This window comes from Heterocephalus glaber, unplaced genomic scaffold, assembly GCF_053883595.1.
Source record: "Heterocephalus glaber isolate CG9 unplaced genomic scaffold, H.glaber_assembly_v1.0 deba00001454, whole genome shotgun sequence".
Classification (NCBI taxonomy): Eukaryota; Metazoa; Chordata; class Mammalia; order Rodentia; family Bathyergidae; genus Heterocephalus; species Heterocephalus glaber.
Genome location: NW_028258303.1, coordinates 5,265,615 through 5,285,123, shown reverse-complemented (window position 1 = coordinate 5,285,123; position 19,509 = coordinate 5,265,615). Strand labels below are relative to the sequence as shown.

The following is a 19,509-nucleotide window of genomic DNA, read 5'->3' as shown; positions in this document are numbered from 1 at the left end:
TAGGTTTTATCTGACTCAATCCACATCAGATTATTTGGTATACCCCCAGAAGTGATCATCCTTCACTTCTGTCCTAATGGGATGGGTTTTTCCCTGTGCCCCCAAAACTTGCCGTGGTCCTCTAGGGCGCTGTTGTTCCAGAATCATCCTGAATCCCTTTATGTTTCATTGTCCTGGCAGGGGGGAGGTTGCCTGGCTGTGGGAGGGCCAATTCTCCAAGCTGAAGTTTCATTTAGTGGCATCAGAAGTCTCAGAACTCCCACACTTCGGGGTCCTTCTGGGCCTGCAGGCAAAGGAAACAGCAAATCTGTTGTCTCTGGCCCCTGTGTGGTCACCAAAAATGTTTTAGGATTTAAGACACAGGAGAGACCACTGGAAAACAGGAGGATTTTATTTCAAGTTTTAGGTGAACAGTGGCTCAATGGACTAATGTCCAAAGGAAGAGCCTCGAACAAAGAAAAGTTCCAGTTTTTATACATTTTGTGGAAGGAGTTGGCCTTTCTAATGACATAGCAAGTGAGTTTACAGAAACAGGACAAGGGCAGACAGTTTTGTAATTTAGCCTTGTAAGAAGAGAGAGCCCTGTGAATCTTGTGAGAACAAGATGACATAAACTTTGTTTATAGGACCAAGTTGCCAATTTTATCAATACCAGAATGAAGAGTTACAGCTGCAGGGGAGAAGGTGGGGGATGATCAGAGGAAGGGGGAACTGCCTGAGGCTAAGAAAAACTTGTTTTTCTTTAAGTCTGTTTTCCATAATCACATTTCAAGACAATGATCTCGGTGCTCAGGGTGGACTAATTATTTCCTAGGCTTTTTCAGTGGACATAGATAGGAAACAAACGTCTGTGTACACATATGTAAAACCTCATAGGTTTGTATGCATATTTCCACTTCAAAGGACCACTCTTTTTACATATTAATCTCTCAGTATCACATCTTTATGCCCTTACTTCCACTGTGTGAATCCTGGTTGTCAAAAACAGCAATAGCAACAAAAACCAAGAAATAATAAAACTAGAATATTTTATAATTATTCATTTGCTTTATCCAACAATATGCACAATTAGTCTCTGAATAATACTAAAATATTCCAATACAGTTACTGAAAACTTTAAAAAAAACACTTATTAGCATATGTTCTTACTATTTTCTTCTTTTCACTCAACTCCACCACATTCAACCCCACCCTAGTACTGGGAATTGAACCCAAGGCTTTATACATGTGAAGCAATTACACTACTACTGAGCTATGTCTCCAACCCTCTGCCTTCCATTCTATTCATTGATTTATTTTTGGAATTTCACAACACAGTATTGCTATGTAGCCCAGGCTAGCTTCAAATTCACTATGTGGCCCAAGCTGTCCTCAAACATGAAATCCTCCTGCCTCAGCCTCCCAAGTACTGGGATTTCTCTTTCCATATAAAATGTGTACATTTTCAGATCATAGTTACTACATACTGCAATGTCTTCATTTTACACTTCATATCATCTGTGTTCTGTAAGTAACTATATAATTAATGTTCAATCTCTATGGTTACATCCATGCCTCTATAGACATTTTGGTTTTACAAAGCTCATCCTCAGAGAGACAACTCAGTATTACTTGACAATAGCCACACAGTTCTTATGACATTGCTAATGTTTGTGACTTCATATTTGAAATGCACTTTTGCTTGTTATAAAATTCCTGAATTCTATCTCAAACTCCTGAGTGTATGAATGGTCTTCTGACATAAAGATTTGTTACAGAGAGAGCTGATCATAATGTAACTTCTTATAAGTTGCTTGCTTTTATCTAGATGTCCAGGGAACTTTGTTTTCCTTTAAAGTCTAATTTTACTACAATATGTCCTAGGGTGGCCCATACAGGTTTATTCTCACAGATAATTAGTGTGGTTTTTCCAACATATGGTTTCAAATCTTTATAATTTTCAGAAAACATTTTTTGTATTATAATTTGTAGTTATTTTTTCTCTTCTTTTGCTTTGGTTTCCTTCCTTAGGTATTCCTATTATAATTATGTTGGATCTTCTTTGCTTGTTTTCAGTATTTATTCTTTTTCTTGAAATTTGTTTACTTTTCTATTATTATTTTTAAAGTTTATTTTCCCTTTTCACCACCAATTTCTGATAAGGCACTATCTACTATGTTTCTTTAATCTATGTGTTACATCTAGTTAAATTTCCTTTCATGGAAGTGGTCCAATATAATAAAAAAAATAGAAAAAAAATTTTCCTTTCTAATGTATTTTTTCTTTTACTTTATTGAGTTCGGTCAACTCTTTTTAGAGACTTTTAAACTCTGATTTATGTTGTTCTTTTTGTATGGAAGATAGTCAACTTACTTTACATTTTGTGGTTGTCTGTCTGCCTCTCTACATTTATTTATTTACTTAGCAGTACCAGAAATTAGAACCAGGGCCTTCACACTGAGCTATATTCCTAGCCCTTTTTCTTTTTTTTTTTTGTTTTTACTTTGAGACAGGGTCTTGTTAAATCATTAAGTTGCTCTCTGGGCTCAAATTTGCAATCCTCCTGCCTCTGTCTCCCAGGGTGCTGGGATTACAGGTGTGTGTCACCATACTAGCCTAATCTATTTATTAAAAGTTTTTGTTTACCCAGTGAATATTTATTGAACATCTGCTATGTGCAAGCACTGTAGCCTAAAGTTGAGCCACACTAGCCATTCACTAGAAACACAAAAGAGAAATAAAAGCTTACTTTTTGTCTGTTTTGTTTTGGTACCAGGGATCAAACTCAGGATTTTGCACTTGTGAGGCATGTGCCACTGAGCTAAATTCCTGGCCCCAAAAGCTTACTGCTTTATGTAACTAAAATTTTGGATTTATGAGTCCATCAACAGCTAATACACTGTTTTTATCAATTACTAAATTTTATTTTTAGACTCAACAGAATAGTTTTTGGAGGGTTTTGTTTGTTTCCTTTTTTGGTACCAGGGATCGAAATCAGGACCTTGGGCTTTCGAGGTAGGCATGGTGCCACTGAGTTAAATATCCAGCCCTCAACAGAATACTTTTACACTATGAATTCTCCATTCTTTTTTTTTTTTTTGGTACCAGGGATCGAACTCGGGTCCTTGTGCTTTTGAGGCAGGCGGCGGAACCACTGAGCTAAATCCCCAGGCCCTTCTATTTTATTTTTCATTATTTATTTCTGGGGGTATGTGGATAATTAGTTATACCAATTAAAAGTTGCTTCTCAGGGGCCAGGGATTTAGCTCAGTGGTTTCACCGCCTGCTACACAAGTGCAAGGACCCGAGTTCGATCCCTAGTACCAAAAATAAAGTTGCTTCTCAATCCTCTGACTTCTACATTTATCATTTCTTTAAATCTTACTGATTTCATACTTTTGTTTTTCCTCTCCATTCTGAGGGAAAAGGAGTTTTCAAACTTTTCTTCTGTATTAATTTTTTTTTTTTCAGTACTGGAGACTAAACACAGGCCCTTGAACATGCCAGGCAAAACCTTCACCATGGAGCAGGCCTTTTGAGGCAGAGTCTCACTAATTTGGCCAGGCTGCCCTCATAGTCGGAATCTTCCAGCCGTAGCCTCCAGAGTGGATGGGATTACAGATAAGTATGACCATGCTTGGCAGGGTAAATACATTCTTTAATTACATAATATGCGTGCATAAAGGCAATCATTTCATGGCATAGGGACAGAAGGGACCCTTAGGTAGGGTTTCCTGGGTCCTTCTAGAGATTAGAAAAAATAGGCTCCCAGGAAAACAGTTTTCAAGAAGCTTTGTGGTTTTTCTTCTGAAGCTGATAGGTTTGGGTTTGCCACTGTGCAGGCAACACTGTCTAACCAAGTTTCTTGTGCTGGTTGCCATGTCTACCCAAGTTCCCTTATTAATTAGCTCAGGAAACCCAAACCCCTAGGAACAAGCCCAACATCCAATCACTCAGGTATTGGGGGTGTGTGGGGGGGGGGTGGAGACAGGGCCCCTACTCCACAAAACAGGACTGGGCCCCAGATTCCGTGGTGACCTAGCTCTGTGCTCCCACTTCTCCGAGGGGCTTTGCACTGCTTCCTTCTGCAAATAAAGTTACTTTTGCTTTGCACTGGTCTTCTGACTCCTCTTCCTCCTCCTATATTGGAGAGAGAAACAAACCCAAAAAAGTTTTGAGGGTGGGCTGGTGACCCCAGACCCACTGGACACAACAATGGGATATCAAAGATAGACATAATGGAAATCTCAAATTTTCGGGTTCTGATCTTGGATTTTCTGGGCCCACACACTGGATTATATAGGTGCCTAAGCTTGATAAAAACGTGGGTTTGTCTTTTGTTTGTTTTGAGACAGGGTCTCACATTGTAGTTCAGTTTCCCTCCTGCCTTAGCCTTCTGAGTGCGCTGATCAAAGGTGTGAGACAATATGCTCAGCTGTTTATAATACGCAATAAATACAATCTAAGTTTACAATGGCCGATTTATCTGGTAGAATAATTCTTTATGGCAGTTCCTCTTTCAGGGAAATGCCGACCATAAGATGAAATTAAAACTCAGAAAAATTGTCTGTTTAACGTTGAAACAAACAAAAAAGAGTAAAGATTCCTAACATTATTTCCATCGAGATAGGTAAATTGTCATTACTTCTCTTTAAGACCAGTTCTGGCAACAGTGGGAATGCTTTGTGATTCAACATCATCGCATTTGCCCCTAATTATTTGACATTTGCAGGCCTCAGTTCTCTTATTTTGTAAAAAATGTTGCAAGGATTGAGGTTATACACTTAAAACAGCACATTGTTATGTGATTTATATTATAAATATATAGATGTATTAATGTTGTTACTATGATGCTATTTGTTACATTATATTATTTATCGCTGTACTAATTAACAACTTTGTAGCTAACCCACAGAACCTAAACAAGGGCTTTACGATCTCACCCGTACAACCAAGGAAAGAGGTGGGCACACGTTACTATGACAACAGTGCCCGCGGAGACATATTCCTCTCCAGCGTCGTTTGAATTGAAAAAAAAAAGCCCAGGCTGCGTGTTGCGTCATCAGTGCGCGCTCGTTAGGTGTCTGTACTGCTTCAGAAGGTCCCGGCCCGGCTACCGTCCCCTCACTCCGGGGATTATTCTTTTTCTTCAGCCTTTGTTACATCACATCAAGGCTGCAACACTGTAAGTATTGCGGGAAGAAAGAAGGTGAGGCGCACGGGCGAGCGTTGAGGGAGATGCCCGGACGCCCCACCTCAGCCTCCCGGTGTGTTCTCCGTCCCGCGAGCTTCCTCTCAGCTGGGATCGCGCCGCGTCAACTTCCGGGCTGGCGTCCGCCCGCACGGCCTCCGCTGCTCTCCGCCTCAGGCGCCTTTGTGTCCCCGCAGCGTCGACACGCGGGTCTGGCGGGCTCTCTCGAGGCGAGGCGCCGGGGTAGGCAGCCTGTGCGGGGTGCGCTCGCGGCCGAGGTTGGACTGGGAGCGAGCCCGCGTGCCGATGAGCGTAGGGGCGGCGGGAGGCGGGCGCGTGGACGAGAGCCCCTGCCCACCTCGGGCGGCGAACAATGACGCGCAGCCATCGCAGGCCGTCGCGGGCTCGTCCTCGCCGGGGCAGTGAGGCGCGGGCTCTGGCTTTGTTGTACATTGTCTTCATGGCCTCTTTTCTTCTTCTTAGCTTCCCCTGCAGATAGTTCATTCAGAGCCCCCAGCCCCCAGCGTGGTGTTTTGCACCAATATGAATCTTTTCAACTTGGACCGTTTTCGCTTTGAGAAAAGGAGTAAGGTGGAGGAAGCGTCTGAAGCGACCCCCCAGCACCCCCAGCCCTCCCAGCCTGGCCCTTCCTCCCCTATCTCACTCAGTGCGGAAGAAGAGAATGCTGAAGGGGAAGTGAGCAGGGCAAATACCCCCGATTCAGACATAACTGAAAAAACAGGTGAGTTACAATGGTGTAGATTGATGTAGCACCGGAAGTGTGTTTTGAAGATGAAAGGCAGAAGGATGCTGATTTATATTCTTAATGTCATACGAAAGGATGCATTGTCCTCCAGTTTGCATTTGAAATGCAGATTTTAGCCACCTTGTACAACCTCCAAATGAGCACTTGTCCGTTGTCGTCTGACTTTTTTTTGTGATTTTGGGGAATGTAGCCCAGTGATGGAAGTTAGGGCGGAATTTAGGTCATCCCGAGGTCGGAATGGCTACCTGTAGAGAATTATAGGTGATCACTCCTGTAGTAGGCTTTGGAGCTATTATTTGGCCGCAAGTTTTCATTCATTTCCATTATCCTTCAAACATTTTTGATCACCTCCTGTGAGCTAGATGTTGATCAGGTGCTTGAAGACAACCCCTGTGTACAAGCAGAGACCAGATCACTTTCACATACTGCCTGCAATTCGCTTCATGGATATCTCTAGAATGCAAGCGAATAATCGATATTTTTCTAGGTGAACAAACCCTTTTTACCCCATTAGCAGATTGCTATAGATAAGATAAGAGGATCTGAGAATAAGTCCAGAATTAAAATTTCCGTTCTAACCTGTGTTTATTGGAAAGTTAACAGTTAGAAACATTTTTTGTGTGTGGTTTTGGTTTAATGTTTTTTGAGACAGTATCTTACTGTGTAACCCAGGGTGGCCTCGAACTCAAGATCCTCTTGACTCAACCTCCAGAGTGCTAGGATTACAGGTGCGCACCACCATGACCAGCTAATATTTTTTAGTTCTTACTATTTTTCAGGCTTTGTGCTAAGCACTTTACATTTTAACTGTTTGCACCATGACTCTAGCAGGGAATACTATTGTTCACCTTTTGCAGAAATGATATCCAGAGAGGTTGTTAGGGACTTGGTAGAGCCAGAATGCAAATTCAGGCATTCTTTTTTTTTTTAAGACTGGGTCTTGCTATGTAGTTTAGGCTGACCTTGAATTCATTATGTAGCCCAAGTATGCCTCGAACTCGGGGTGATCATCTTCAGCATCCCAAGTGCTGGGATTACTGGCGTCCACTACCACACCTGGCTATCAGGCATTCAGTTCTTTTTTTTTTTTGGTACTGGGGATCAAACTCCAGACCTTGGACTTTCGAGGCAGGTGGCAGAACCACTGAGCTAAATCCCCAGCCCTGTTCAATTCTTGACTATAATATAATCATTATGGTATATAATTTCTTATGAACAGTGAAAGAAACATTAGAAGTTTTAATGTTTATTTCAGTAATTTGCGGGGAAAGAGTGGTAGTGGCATTGAACCCCAGGGCCCTTGCACTTAGCTACATCGCTAGCCCTCTGTTTACTTCTTATTTTGAGACAGTCTTACTAAATTGCCCAGGCTGGGGTAGAAATTTCCCTGCCTCAGCCTCCCAGTGTACTTGGATTACAGGTACACACCACCACACCTGGCTAGTAATGCGTTATTTTGTTTTGTTTTTTGGATGCAAAACAGTTCAGACGTTCCTGTAACAAAGGTTCAGCCTCCTGAGTGCTGGGATTAAAGGCATGAACTGCCATGCCAGGCTTTCAACTAAAGGGTTTTATTTGTTTGTTTTTTTGAGACAGGGTCTCACTGTGTAGTTCAAGCTGGCCTTGAACTTGCTGTATAGCCTAGGCTGGCCTCCAATTTGTGGCAGTCCTCCTGCTTCAGCCTCCCAAGTGTTGGGATTACAAGCATGTCCCACCATTCCCCTAGGGCATTTAAGCACAGAAGTGACATCTGTGTTCTTTTTTTCCGGAGATATTTGATTTGCATACACATGCTGTAGTTATTGTCTAAACATCCAGGTACCTTAAGGTTTTCCCAGTGGACACTTTTCATCTCTTTTTATGTAGTTTAACAGGACAGTAAAGGCTGGGGTTTGAGTAGGGAATACTGAGTCCTTTGAAGACACTGCTTGATCATTTTGGTTAAATGTGGGACATTGGACAAGGCATTTACAATGTGGGGTCTACAGTTTTTCTTGTTTCTAAATGGAGAAGCACTTACGAACTGGACTTCAGTTAAATATTTTACTTATCAGTATTTATAATGTGAAAATTTTAATTGCTTTTTCTAATCAGAATGTGTTTTACTGTGTTCCTTCATTAAGCATACCCTTAAACTACTCAGTAAACATACTGCTCCAAACAGTAAACTACTCTAAACATTCTCAGTAAACTGGGATTTCTTTTTATGGATAAGTTCTTAGAAACTGTGGTTGCTTTAGGAATCATGTGATCACTCTCAACATTGAGAAATATGAAAAGTTTGTTCTAGGAATGGTGGGAATACATCCTACTAGGAATAGAAAGAATATTTGGCTTAGATATGATTATCATAATGAGACAAGATTTCTTTGTTCATTTGTTTTGGGATTTTTTTTCTGAGACAAGATTATCATCACACCTGTAGTCCCCAGCACTTGGGAGGCTGAGACAGGAGGATCCTGGGCTACATAGTAGGTTCAAGGCCAGGCTGAACTACATAGTAAGACCCTGTCTCAAAACAAACAAAACAAAACAAAAATTACTATGTAGTCCAGGTTGGCCTTGAACTTGCTATGTAGCCCAAGCTAGTGTCAACTCAGTCTTTTTGCCTGAGCCTCCTGAGTGCTGGGAATATAAGTATGTACCTTTGTGCCTGATCCACTACTGTGAATTGTGTGCATGAGGTAGGAAGGTACAAGGGATTGAACCCAGGGCCTTTTCAATGAACTGTATTCCCAGTTTAAATTTATTTATTTATTTTTTTTGGTACTGGGGATTGAACTCAGGACCTTGTGCTTGCAAGGCAGGCAGTGGAACCACTGAGCTAAATCCCCAGCCCCCTCACCTAAATTTTTGAGTCTTGAAAACCAAGACTGACTTTAGAACTTGTCATCTTTCTGCCTCCCAAATGTTGGCATAACAAGTGTGTGCCAATGTGCCCACTTACTCTTGGCTTTTAACAATTTCAGAACAATGGCGAGATAAAGACTATTTTTCAAGAAAGGAAAGAGCAACGGCTTGATAGGAACTCCAGCAAAAAAAAAACTTTTAGGGGATGGACTATAATAGAGAAAAGAAGATAAGAATGAGTTATCTAAAAGGTATCAAGAGGATGAGAACTAAAGCAGTTTGACTGTTTAGTTTTGTGAAGGAATTGAAATACATTTTACTTGGGAGGGAAAATTGAAAGATAAAAATACATGGGTTCATTGGTCATTTTGAGGATCGGTATAGAGGAAAGTTTAGTATGTGCTTGAATTTATTTGTGAAATAGATTCAGTTGTCTAAAGTGGTTGTCTGTTGAAAGTAAGTTACTAGTCAGTGAAAAAATGTATCTATTATCCATAAGCCTTCATGTACAGATAGTGTCATCTTACATCAGTCATCAGCATTGTCAGCTTGACTCCTCTGTCTGCTCTGCTTAAAAATGTATTGTGGTCTCTGCCAGAATGATCCTTTGGGTAATACCTCTTCCTTGAGATAGTTCATTATGTCCTTCAGGCTGCCCTTGAACTAGGTGATCTCCTGCTTCAGCCTCTTGAAGAGATTATGGGCATGCACCACCATAGCATGTATCATTTTAGCTTCACAATTCTGTAACCACTGGACAGTACTCAAGTCCTTTTTAGGTATGTGTGGCTAAAATGTGAAAAATGATCAATATCTACAGGTAGACGTTGTTTCTTTAGTCTGCTTAGTCGAAAAATAATACTTGGTAAAGGGGATAGTGCTAATAGAAAGTACAGTAAATACTCAGTAACAATTTTATTTGTTGTTATTGGGTTTTTGTTTTCTTTTTTGCATTGTTGGGGAGTGAAACCATTGTTGGATTTCATGCGTGCTAGGCAAATGCTCTACCACTGATCTGTACCCCCAAGCCCTTAATGTTTATTGTTTCTATATTTTCCTTTTTTACCTTTTTACTTTGCATTCTTAGCTATTGTTTTCTTCATAAAAAAACATTGTTTTAAAAAAAATGATGTGGCATTATATAATGCATGGTCTTTTGTGATCCTGCTTTGGTTTTGGTATTTATTCTTTCAGATTTTTTTCTCTATATATGGCTCCAGTTTTTATTTTTATTTTAAAAACAAATGGCATTGTATAGGATGGGACGTGGCTCAGTGGTACAGCATTTCCCTAGTATGAATGAGGCTGTGAGTTCAGTTAGTAGTTAGCCTTCCAGAAAGTTATATAAACAAAAATAGGTACTATTACACAGTGTAATACAAGTTGCTGTTAGTTAAAAATGGATTTCTTTCACATTTTCCATGTTAGTCTATATAAACTGTTCTTTACTTCAGTTTTTAAAATTTGTACAGTGTCTTATACAGATGTATTACAATTCATATAGTTTCCTGTTTATTTGTCTTGGCTTTGATTTTTCTTCAGATTTTTTAGTATCAAAAGAACGCTGTAATGGTCATCCTTTTGCGTAGATATTTTTGCATATGTACAATGAGTGGGGAAATTCCCAGAAATGGGATTGGCAGATTAAGGGGAATGTAAGTGGTATTTTCGTTATTGTAAAATCACTCAACCTAAAAGTTTTGCTAGTTTGGTCTCGTGTGGTGGTTGTGTGTGCCTGAAATCCCACCTCTCTGGGAGGCTGAGTCAGGAGGATTACAAGTTCAACCTAGGCATGGACAATTTAGCAACTTAGTGAGACCCTGTTTCAAAACAAAGGGCTGAGGATGTAGCTCAGTGTGAAGGCCTAAGCTTTAGTCCCCAGTACTGGGGTAAAAAAGAAAAAAGAAAAAAAAATGTTTTGCCTCAGATTATTGTTTAATTTTTGTCATGTCTATTTTCATACCTAGCTAAAGTATTTTAAACCTTTCAGTTTTTATCAGGCTGCTGTATTACTGTGTTCAATAATTGCTTGTTGGAGTTCTTTATTTTTAAGGTAAAGTATGTTTTCCTAAATATGTTAGCCATTTGGATTTTTTTGTGTGTTCCTTCGTTTTTCTCCTTCTTTTCTTCTGATAAATGATTGTAAAATTTTAGTTGTATTTTTAAAAATTTCATCATGTCTTAGGGCTGCTGTATCAAACTACCATCACTGGGTAGATTATAAACAACAAACTTAATTCTCACAGTCAGAAGCTGGTGACCCACTATCCAGGCACAAGCAATTGTGTTTGGTGAGGGCCCACTTCCCAGAGGAGTCTTTCCACTGGAATCTCACTGTGGAGGAGGGGGTCTCTGCAGCTTCCTCTGTAAGGTCACTAGTGCTTTGCCTGAGGCCTGTGCCCCTGTGATTTAGTCCCTTCCTGTTGTAGAATTCAAGAGACAAGAGAGACTACTGGGAAAAAGGAGGATTTTATTCCAGGTTTTAGGTGAACACCGGCTCAACAGACTAATGTCCAAAGAAAGAGTCTTCCACAAAGAAAAGTTCCAGTTTTTATACATTTGGTGGAAGGACTTGGTCTTTCTAATGACATAGCAAGCGAGTTTACAAAAACAGGACAAGGGCAGGCAGTTTTGTACTTTAGCCTTAAAAGAAGACAGTCTTGTGAATCTTGTGAGAACAAAATGACATTGTTTACAGAATATAGTTGGCACTTTTATCTGTACCAGAACAAGGAGTTAAAGCTACAGGGGAGGAGGAGGTGATGGGGGGTGGGGGCTGCCCAAGGCTGGGAAAAACTTGTTTTTCTTCAAGAGCTGCTTCACTCCCAGAGGACCCATCTTCAGATACCATCACCTTGGTGTGAAGGTTTAGGGGAGTATGCAGATGTTGAGATCATAATACCTGGTTTGCTACAGAAGAGTGGGTTGGGAGTTTTTTGGTTCTTTTTTTGTTTTTGTTTCTGTTCGCTGTACTAGGAGTTGAACCTAGGGTTTTACACTGAACTACATTCCCAGCCTTTTTTTATTTTTTATTTTGAGGCAAGGTCTATCTGTCATACCTGTGATCCTCCTTCCTCAGCCTGCCAGGTATCTAGAATTACAGATTTGGGCCACCATGACTGGTTACTGTTAGTCTTTTTGATAAGCTTATTTCACGTAGCATATTATCCTCAGGGTTTGTTCATGTTATGGTATACAGTATGTATCAGGATTTCTGTTTAAGGCTCAGTACTACTCCATTGTGTATACATATGTCATGTTTTGTTTATCCATTCATCCATTAATGCACACATGGGTTGGCACCACCTCTTGACTCTTGTGAAATGTACTACTGTGAATATGAGTGCACAGATGTCTCTTCAGTCCCATTTTCAGTTCTTTTGCATATATGTTCAGAACTGGAATTGCTAGATCTTGTGATAATTCAATTTTTACATTTTCCGTAGTTTGCACCCTTACTGTTTCTACCCACTGTGCAGAGTTCCGGTTTCTCCACATTCCTGCCCATAATTGTTGCTTTCTACGTAGTTTTTTGTTTTGTAGGTCCTAGGGATTAAATCTGGGGTTTGTGTAGGCTGAGCACTTCATCTGCTACTGAACTATACCCCCAGCTATTCTCTGTATCTTTTTTTTTTTTTGGTACCGTGAATCGAACTCAGGATCTTGTGTTTGCCAGGCAGGCAAGGTTCTGTAATAATAGTCAACCTGAAGGGTGTGAGTTGGTGTCTGTGCCTTGTGAGTTTTGCTTTGGTTTTTAACTTTAACCTGAAATTCATTGTGTTATAAGGGATAAAGAGAGGATGACATGATTTTTCTCCTTGGTTCATTATTCTCCAGTTAACTAGTCCCAGAATCATTTGTTGAAAAATCCTTCTTCTTAACCTTAAAATGTTTTTCTCAATAGTCTGAATCACCATGGATATTTGTATCCTGTGGACTGTTAATCTGTTTGTCTAATCATATATTAGTTGCTTTTTGCTTTTGTTTTATTTTTTTGAGACAGGGTCTTGATATATGGTTGAGGCTGACCTTAAACTTGGGATCCTCCTGACTCAGCCTCAAGAGTAATTATATGTTAGTTTACCAGATTATTTTAGTTCTTGTACTGTTATGAAATGTATGTACATGCATACAGTATACTTTTGACTTGAAAGTTATTTAGAAATGATATCTGTGGGTTTTGTTTTCCTCTTTAAATTTTCAAGGAGCTAAAACTTTTGTTTGCATGTTTTTATTAACATTTACTTGTAATTTTATTGTTTTTGACCAAATAATGTGGTCTTTAGGGAATTTACTGAGATTTTCTTGGTGACTTAGTATATGGTTAATTTCTGTAAACATTCCAAGGGTGCTTGAAAAGAAGACAATCTAAGTGTGGATTTAATTGTATGCCAAATCATAGATGAGTTGTACTATTTTTTTCTTTCCGTACCAGGGATCAAACTCAGAACTTTGTGCTTGTAAGGTAGGTACAGTGCCACTGAGCTAAATCCCTGGATGATGAGTTGTACTATTTATGTCAGTGTTTTTTCAAAATGTGGACCACAAATATTTGTCATAAAATCAGTTTCTTGAGTTCTGACCAAATATGTGTGTGTGTGTATGTACATATATATAACTTTAAATGCAGTAGAATAGAAAATTATCAGTGTATCAGTTATAGTAGCAGTAGAATGAAACTTTGGTTTCAGTCTATACAACTAGAAATCTGTATATTTGGGATTATAATTCCAAAATATGTCTGTTACAATGGGTTCCAGTCAGAAATATTTATAAAACACTGTTCTACATGTTAATTATTTCATGTTGTTTCCCTTTCTAAAAACAAGTTAAAGGCTCATCCTTGTCTTTACTGATTCTTTATATATCCTACTATAGTGTTTGTGATTTTATTAGTATATACAGAAGATGTCACCTATTTATTGTAGATATAAGTTTTTCTCTACAGTAGAGTGCTTCTGCATTGTTCCATATTAATATCATGACTTTCTTTTTCGTTGTTTTGTTTGTAGTTCAGGCTGGCCTTTAACTCACTCTAACTTAGGCTAACTTTGAATTCACAGCGATTCTCCTGCTTCAGCCTCCTAAGTACTAGGATTACAGGCATGTGTCAGCACGTCCAGCCCATTTTAAAAATTTATCTTTACCAGTGAATGTATGTATGTATGTATATGAATGCATGTATGTATGTATGTGAATGCAGTATTTGAGATTAAATCCAGGACCTCACACTGTAGGTGAGCACTCTCCCACTGAGCTGTATCCCTACCCCTTAACCCTTTCTTTTGGCTTAAATTTGAAATGTTTTCTCCTTTTACCTTTCTTCATAGAATGATGTGTTAGAAATTGCCGTTCAATCTCGTATTTGGTGTATTCATTGCTTTTTCTAGTGCTTTCACCAGCATTAATCTTTAATGAAATACTAAAGGTATTTTCCTTTCTAACTTGTCCTTTAAAGAGGACAAATTTATGATGTATTTTTGTTGGTACTCAAAAGAATTGCCTTATAAATAAGTTGCTGTGTTACAGGATTGAACAGTGTAGAAAGATACATGATTAGAATATCAAAAATGGCAAGATTTTGTAAGTCTGCCTCCCAGGTATACAGGTTCGTGTGTTTTTATTCTACTTTGGGAGATGACCTTTACTTATAGAGCATCAAATTGGTGTAACTGTCTAAATTCATAGCTCCCAGTAGTGATTTGTTCCTGAATGAGTCTCGTGTTGGGCCACTTCAAAAGACACAGTCAGTAGTAGGCTTGAATGCTTATTTTGTTTCAAGGTATACATGGATATACGGTGGCTACAAGCGTGTTGGAATCGCATATTGGGATATAAGATTGTCTTCTCAAGCACATGCCACAAACAGGAAGATGTATGTGCTTACTATAGAGGTTCCTGTTACTTTCCATAATGAGAAAATATTATTTTCTATTTTTAAAACAAGATACCTCGTTTACTTCAATGTGAAAGGACAGGTTATTTTCCCTCATGTTCATTTAGCATTTTTTTTATTCTCTCATGGCACAAGTTACGCCTGCTACTTGTGCACATGGGCTTCTTGGCCTCTGTTACTTGGTTAGGGCAAGTTGGACTGTGACTTGCCTTTTTGTTCTTTAGTGTCTCAGACATCCTGGTACGTGGCCACAGAAGGTGTTCAGCACACATCAGGTGTGAATAGCAGCAGCTGCCTTTTCTTTGTAATTGTTTATGCTTTTGACCTTCTTTCCTCCACTTTTTTTTGTTGTTGTTTTGGTACTGGAGATCAAACCTCGGGTCCTTGTGCTTGCGGAGCAGGTGGCGAAACCACTGAGCTAAATCCCCGGCCCTTTCCTCCGCTTTTATCTCTCTCTCTCTCTCTCTCTCTCTCTGTGTGTTGTGTTTCCAGGCTCTTTTAAGATACTACTTAAAAATACCAGTTTGCCATAGTTTAAAAAGCATCACTACATCAGGAATATCTTTGTAGCCATTGGCACTTAGCTACTTTTACTATTGCTTCTAAAAATAGCCAAATAAATCTTAACTGTTCAGCATTATGTTAATTCTAGATTTTTGACTATACTAGAAAGTTGGTGATTTATAAACAAGCTTTCTCTGTATTCTGACAGTTTTTAAAGTGTGTTCCCTAAGATCCTCTTAGGGTGTCCACAAGGTCAAAACTATTGTCAATGAATTAAGACTTTCCTTGCCTTTTTCACTGATGGTGAAAAGCAGTGATAGGTAGCCAGGTGGTGGTACATGGCCTGTAGTCCCAGCTGCTTCAGATACCAGCTGCTGACACTTGTTTCAGACTAGCTTAAAACTATGCTACTAGCATACTGAGACCACACACATCCCCCAAAATAGCAGTGGTAGGTAAACCTGCTGGTACCGTAGCACAAATCAAAGACAAGACTCCAAAGGGTTCTAGTATTCGTTGTGCACTTAAAATTTTTAAGTGCCTATTTCATATAAAAATTTATCAATGAAGGAATAAAAATTTTATTAAATCTAAACTTGTATCTGGGGGGGTGGTACATGCCTGTAATCCCAGCACTTGGGAGGCAGAGGCAGGAGTATTGATGCGAGTTCAAGGCCAGCCTGAACTATGTTCCAAGACCCCATATCCAAAACACCTCCCAAAAACTAGCAAGTAGATTTCTTATTTAATATTGTGTGAAATACATAATATGTAGTACCCTTTTATTTCATACACTGGTATAGTTGCTATCTCAAGGAAAAGCATTTGAGCAATTACTTTAACATTTTTTTCCAGATCTTTCAGTATATGTGCTGCCGAAGTGAGCACTGCAGATCTTTTATTAGTGCATAGATTACACAGATTTGGGTTTAGAGGTCCCTGAAGACCACTGGGCCCACACAGGGAAGCTTCCTGGGTGTAAACTGGGTTACCTGGTTACTTCTTCCATTGTATTTAAACCTGGATACCCTGCACCTGGGTTAAAATTTAATTCGGAAGGCAGGCTGTAAGGCAGATACTCCTTTCTTTCCTGCCTTTCCTTCACTGACTCCTGCCACGTGGTGTTACAAAGTAATACACAGTTCAGAGTTAATTAAAGTGCAGAATGGGCCAATGGATTTAATGTAACACAATGCTAGATATTTTGTCTTATGGTTTCATACTGCACATTGCAACCAATCTTTAGGAAACTTACATGTCAAGTTTGCATTTAGTATCAAAGAATAGCCACCGTAATTTAAAAAGGCTGTTAAAACACTTGTCTTTCCACCTGAATCATTGTGCAGCATGATTTTTTTTTTCATAAACCTAAATAAACTACTTGGTTAATGTTATGTGCAAATACAGCTCTTAAGCTTCATAATAATTAGTATCATTTTGAAACAGCTAATGGGAGAGACTGGAGTTTTAGGGTATAACACTTTATTTTGTGTTTTTGAGGCATTGTTGCAGTATGCATGTAGTTCATGATGCCTTTGAACTCATAGCGATACTCCTGCCACAGCCTCTGATTACTGGAATTACAAACCTTTGCCACCACTCCCAGTTTAGTGTACAGTATAACACTTTAGACTTTGAGAATTTAGATTTCAAATCAGTTTCTTTGTTCTCTATTACTTGGGGCAAGTTGCTTTTTCATTCTTAACCTTAGTTTTGTCTATAAAATGGTGATGTTTAACCTATTGTCAGGGTTAAATGTTTATTATATTTGAGGAGTTATAATGACCTAGAAAGTAATTAATGACAACTATTTATTGTCTTTGAAATAAAGATTCGTATGGTTGTTTGCTTTTTATAATGAATTCATTAGACCAAATATTTTTATTTCTATGTGAATTCTTTAAGTCTCATCTTTTCCCCTAGAAGATACAAGGATAAATTTTAGTTTTTCTGAGAGAAGAGAGCGTAATTTTGGAACTTTACCCCTTGGAGAGAGGAGTGTAAAACTACCTTCCTACTAGGCCCAGACAGGGGATACCAAGGTTATAGTTTTCCAGGGCTGCCACAATAAAGTTCCATAGTCTGGGTGACTTAAACAGCAGAAATTATCTCCCAGTTCTGGAGACAAGAAGGCCAAGGTCAACTACATGAAAATTTCCTTTCTTTTGTGACCTCTCTCCTTACCTGTAAGGTGGCCCCTTCCTCTGCTTTCCCTGGGGTCAACTGTTCATCTCCTTCCTTACCAGGGATTGAACCTACTGAGTGACATCCTTAGCCTAATTTTTGTTTTGAGACAGGGTCTCCCTAAATAACTAAGTTGCCCAGGCTGCAGTCCTCCTGACTCAGCTTCCTGGAGGGCTAAGATTATAGGTGTGCCGCTTTACAAGGCCACTAGCTAGTCTCTGGGTCCATCCTAAAGGCCATGCCATTCTAACCTCATCACTTTGAAGACCTATCTCTTAGTCACATGGGATACCACCTCCCACCCCCCACCCCCCGCCTCATTTAACTTTAATTACCTCTTTAAAGCCTCTGTGGTCCTCCTGGTAGTTGAGATTTCAAAATACAATTTTAGTATACGTGCTGCTGAAGTGAGCACATGGAATTTCAGAATACAAATAGGAGGCAGAGGAGGTAGAATTCAACCCTTAGCACCATTGTATGCATAGGAACTAAGGTTTATACGATGTGGGCTAGTGGCAGTTCCTAAACCAAGCCTTTTGCTTTTAAGGGATGATCAAAATAATACAGTGAATGTTTAAATTTAAATATATTTATTACAGTAAGACTCATTGCCATTAACAGCCCCCAAAACACTCCCTTGTATTGTTCTTTCCACTTTCTGAAGTAGTTCTGGGAGTCTTCTTTCATGAGTATCTTTAAGGAGGTGTGATGAGAAATGGCAATTCATGCTACAGCCAGGTGCCATTCCACAAAAAGGCAGGCTCGTTTAAAAAAAAAAAAAAATGTCTCATTGCATCCTTGTCAGTCATTCTCTCTAGATCTGGGGCACAGCCGCATTTCTGGCTCTTCCCCAATGTCTCATGGCCATGAAAAGTTGAGGCAGCCTCACAACTAAAGACATTCACAAAAAAACTTCCAGTGCTGCTTTAAAAAGTGGCAAGAAAGATGGCATAAGTGTGTTCCAAGCCCGAGGGAGTCCTTTGAGGGAATTAATGAGCATTGTGTTTTGTACTGCACTACACTTCCTGTTGTTTAAACATTTACTATAATTTTGATCACACAGTCACTGGGTAGCATGCTTTATTAGAAGTGGAAATGGAAACAAAAGCACAAATTTTCAGAAAAACGCTTTAACTGGAAACTAAGGAAGGTAGAGAGGGGCTCCAGTTTAGGTCTCTGGAGGGGACAGTATGACATGGGTTCAGACCATCCACCACATTATCTCAGTCCCCTGTCAGTTCTGCAGTCTGTGGGGCTGGGGGATCCCTCTCTTCTAAGGAAAAGGTTTGCAGTCTCAGTTGTGTGCAAGTCCACCTGTCCTGGAGTCCAGGTGACCACAGTTTTGGGGCAGTGGCTGGAGACTTCTGCATGTAGCCGAGTGTTCCATGACCCTCTTAAGTCCTCAGTCTTGGTTAACGATGAGAACCTGTAAATTTTGGGTTCCTCAACCCTGTCCCACCTAGACAGACACTCCCTAAGTAATGACTGTACTCCTGTGCAGAGCTGAGAAGAGACTGGAGCAGGATTTAGAGTAACAGCATACATACTGTAGGTTAAGCTTTGTTCTGCTTTTAGTTACCAGTATCGGCCATCCCTAAGTTCAGGGGCAGAGTCATGGTGCATAGCAGAAGTGGCTTCTGCGTCCCTGATGCTCAGAAGAAAACATGAGTCACACTTTTAATGAGTAGGTTTTGGTTGTTCCCATCCCTGTGGTGAGTCTGACTGTGTTATGACTACATCAACACCATGTATGTGCACCATTTATTTTATGGGCTTATTGGCTCCAATTATTTGCATCTGTATTTTACAGGTAAGTACACAGAGGTTCAGAAAAATTAAGAAACAAGACAAAGGGACAAGATCAGAGTAGAGTATTTTGAACTTGGATGTCCATAGTGTGTCAAGTGTGGTCTGAGTGCTAGGAAATAAAAGCATAGGAAGAAAAAGATTAAAATGTAAAACACGGACTGTTTGTAATTTCTGCTATGGCCTTGCTTTTGAAACAGAATCATTTAGTACCAGCATTGATGGACTTTTTGTTTTTAAGTAGTAGGGATTTTTTATTGTAGAAGGGAAATAGTATGTGGAATTATACATTAAAAACAAATTTGGTTCTCTCTTTTTTTTAGTTATTTAAAA

At 39.5% G+C, this 19,509-nt stretch overlaps 1 protein-coding gene across 3 annotated transcripts in view; it reads left to right on the top strand.

The window, feature by feature from the left end:
* The first annotated feature begins 5,031 nt into the window (after window positions 1–5,031).
* Window positions 5,032–19,509, top strand: part of Smarcad1 (SNF2 related chromatin remodeling ATPase with DExD box 1) — a 65,459-nt gene continuing 50,981 nt past the window's right edge. Inside the window, exons 1-2 of one of the 3 annotated variants that reach the window (XM_004848083.4) lie at window positions 5,032–5,164; window positions 5,654–5,912. In XM_004848083.4, the coding sequence (XP_004848140.1) occupies window positions 5,714–5,912 (199 nt within the window). In that variant the 5' untranslated portion in view covers window positions 5,032–5,164; window positions 5,654–5,713. Of the gene's footprint in view, window positions 5,449–5,653; window positions 5,913–19,509 lie in introns of all 3 variants that reach the window. The other 2 variants (XM_004848082.4, XM_021261082.2) reach the window with 2 other exon arrangements.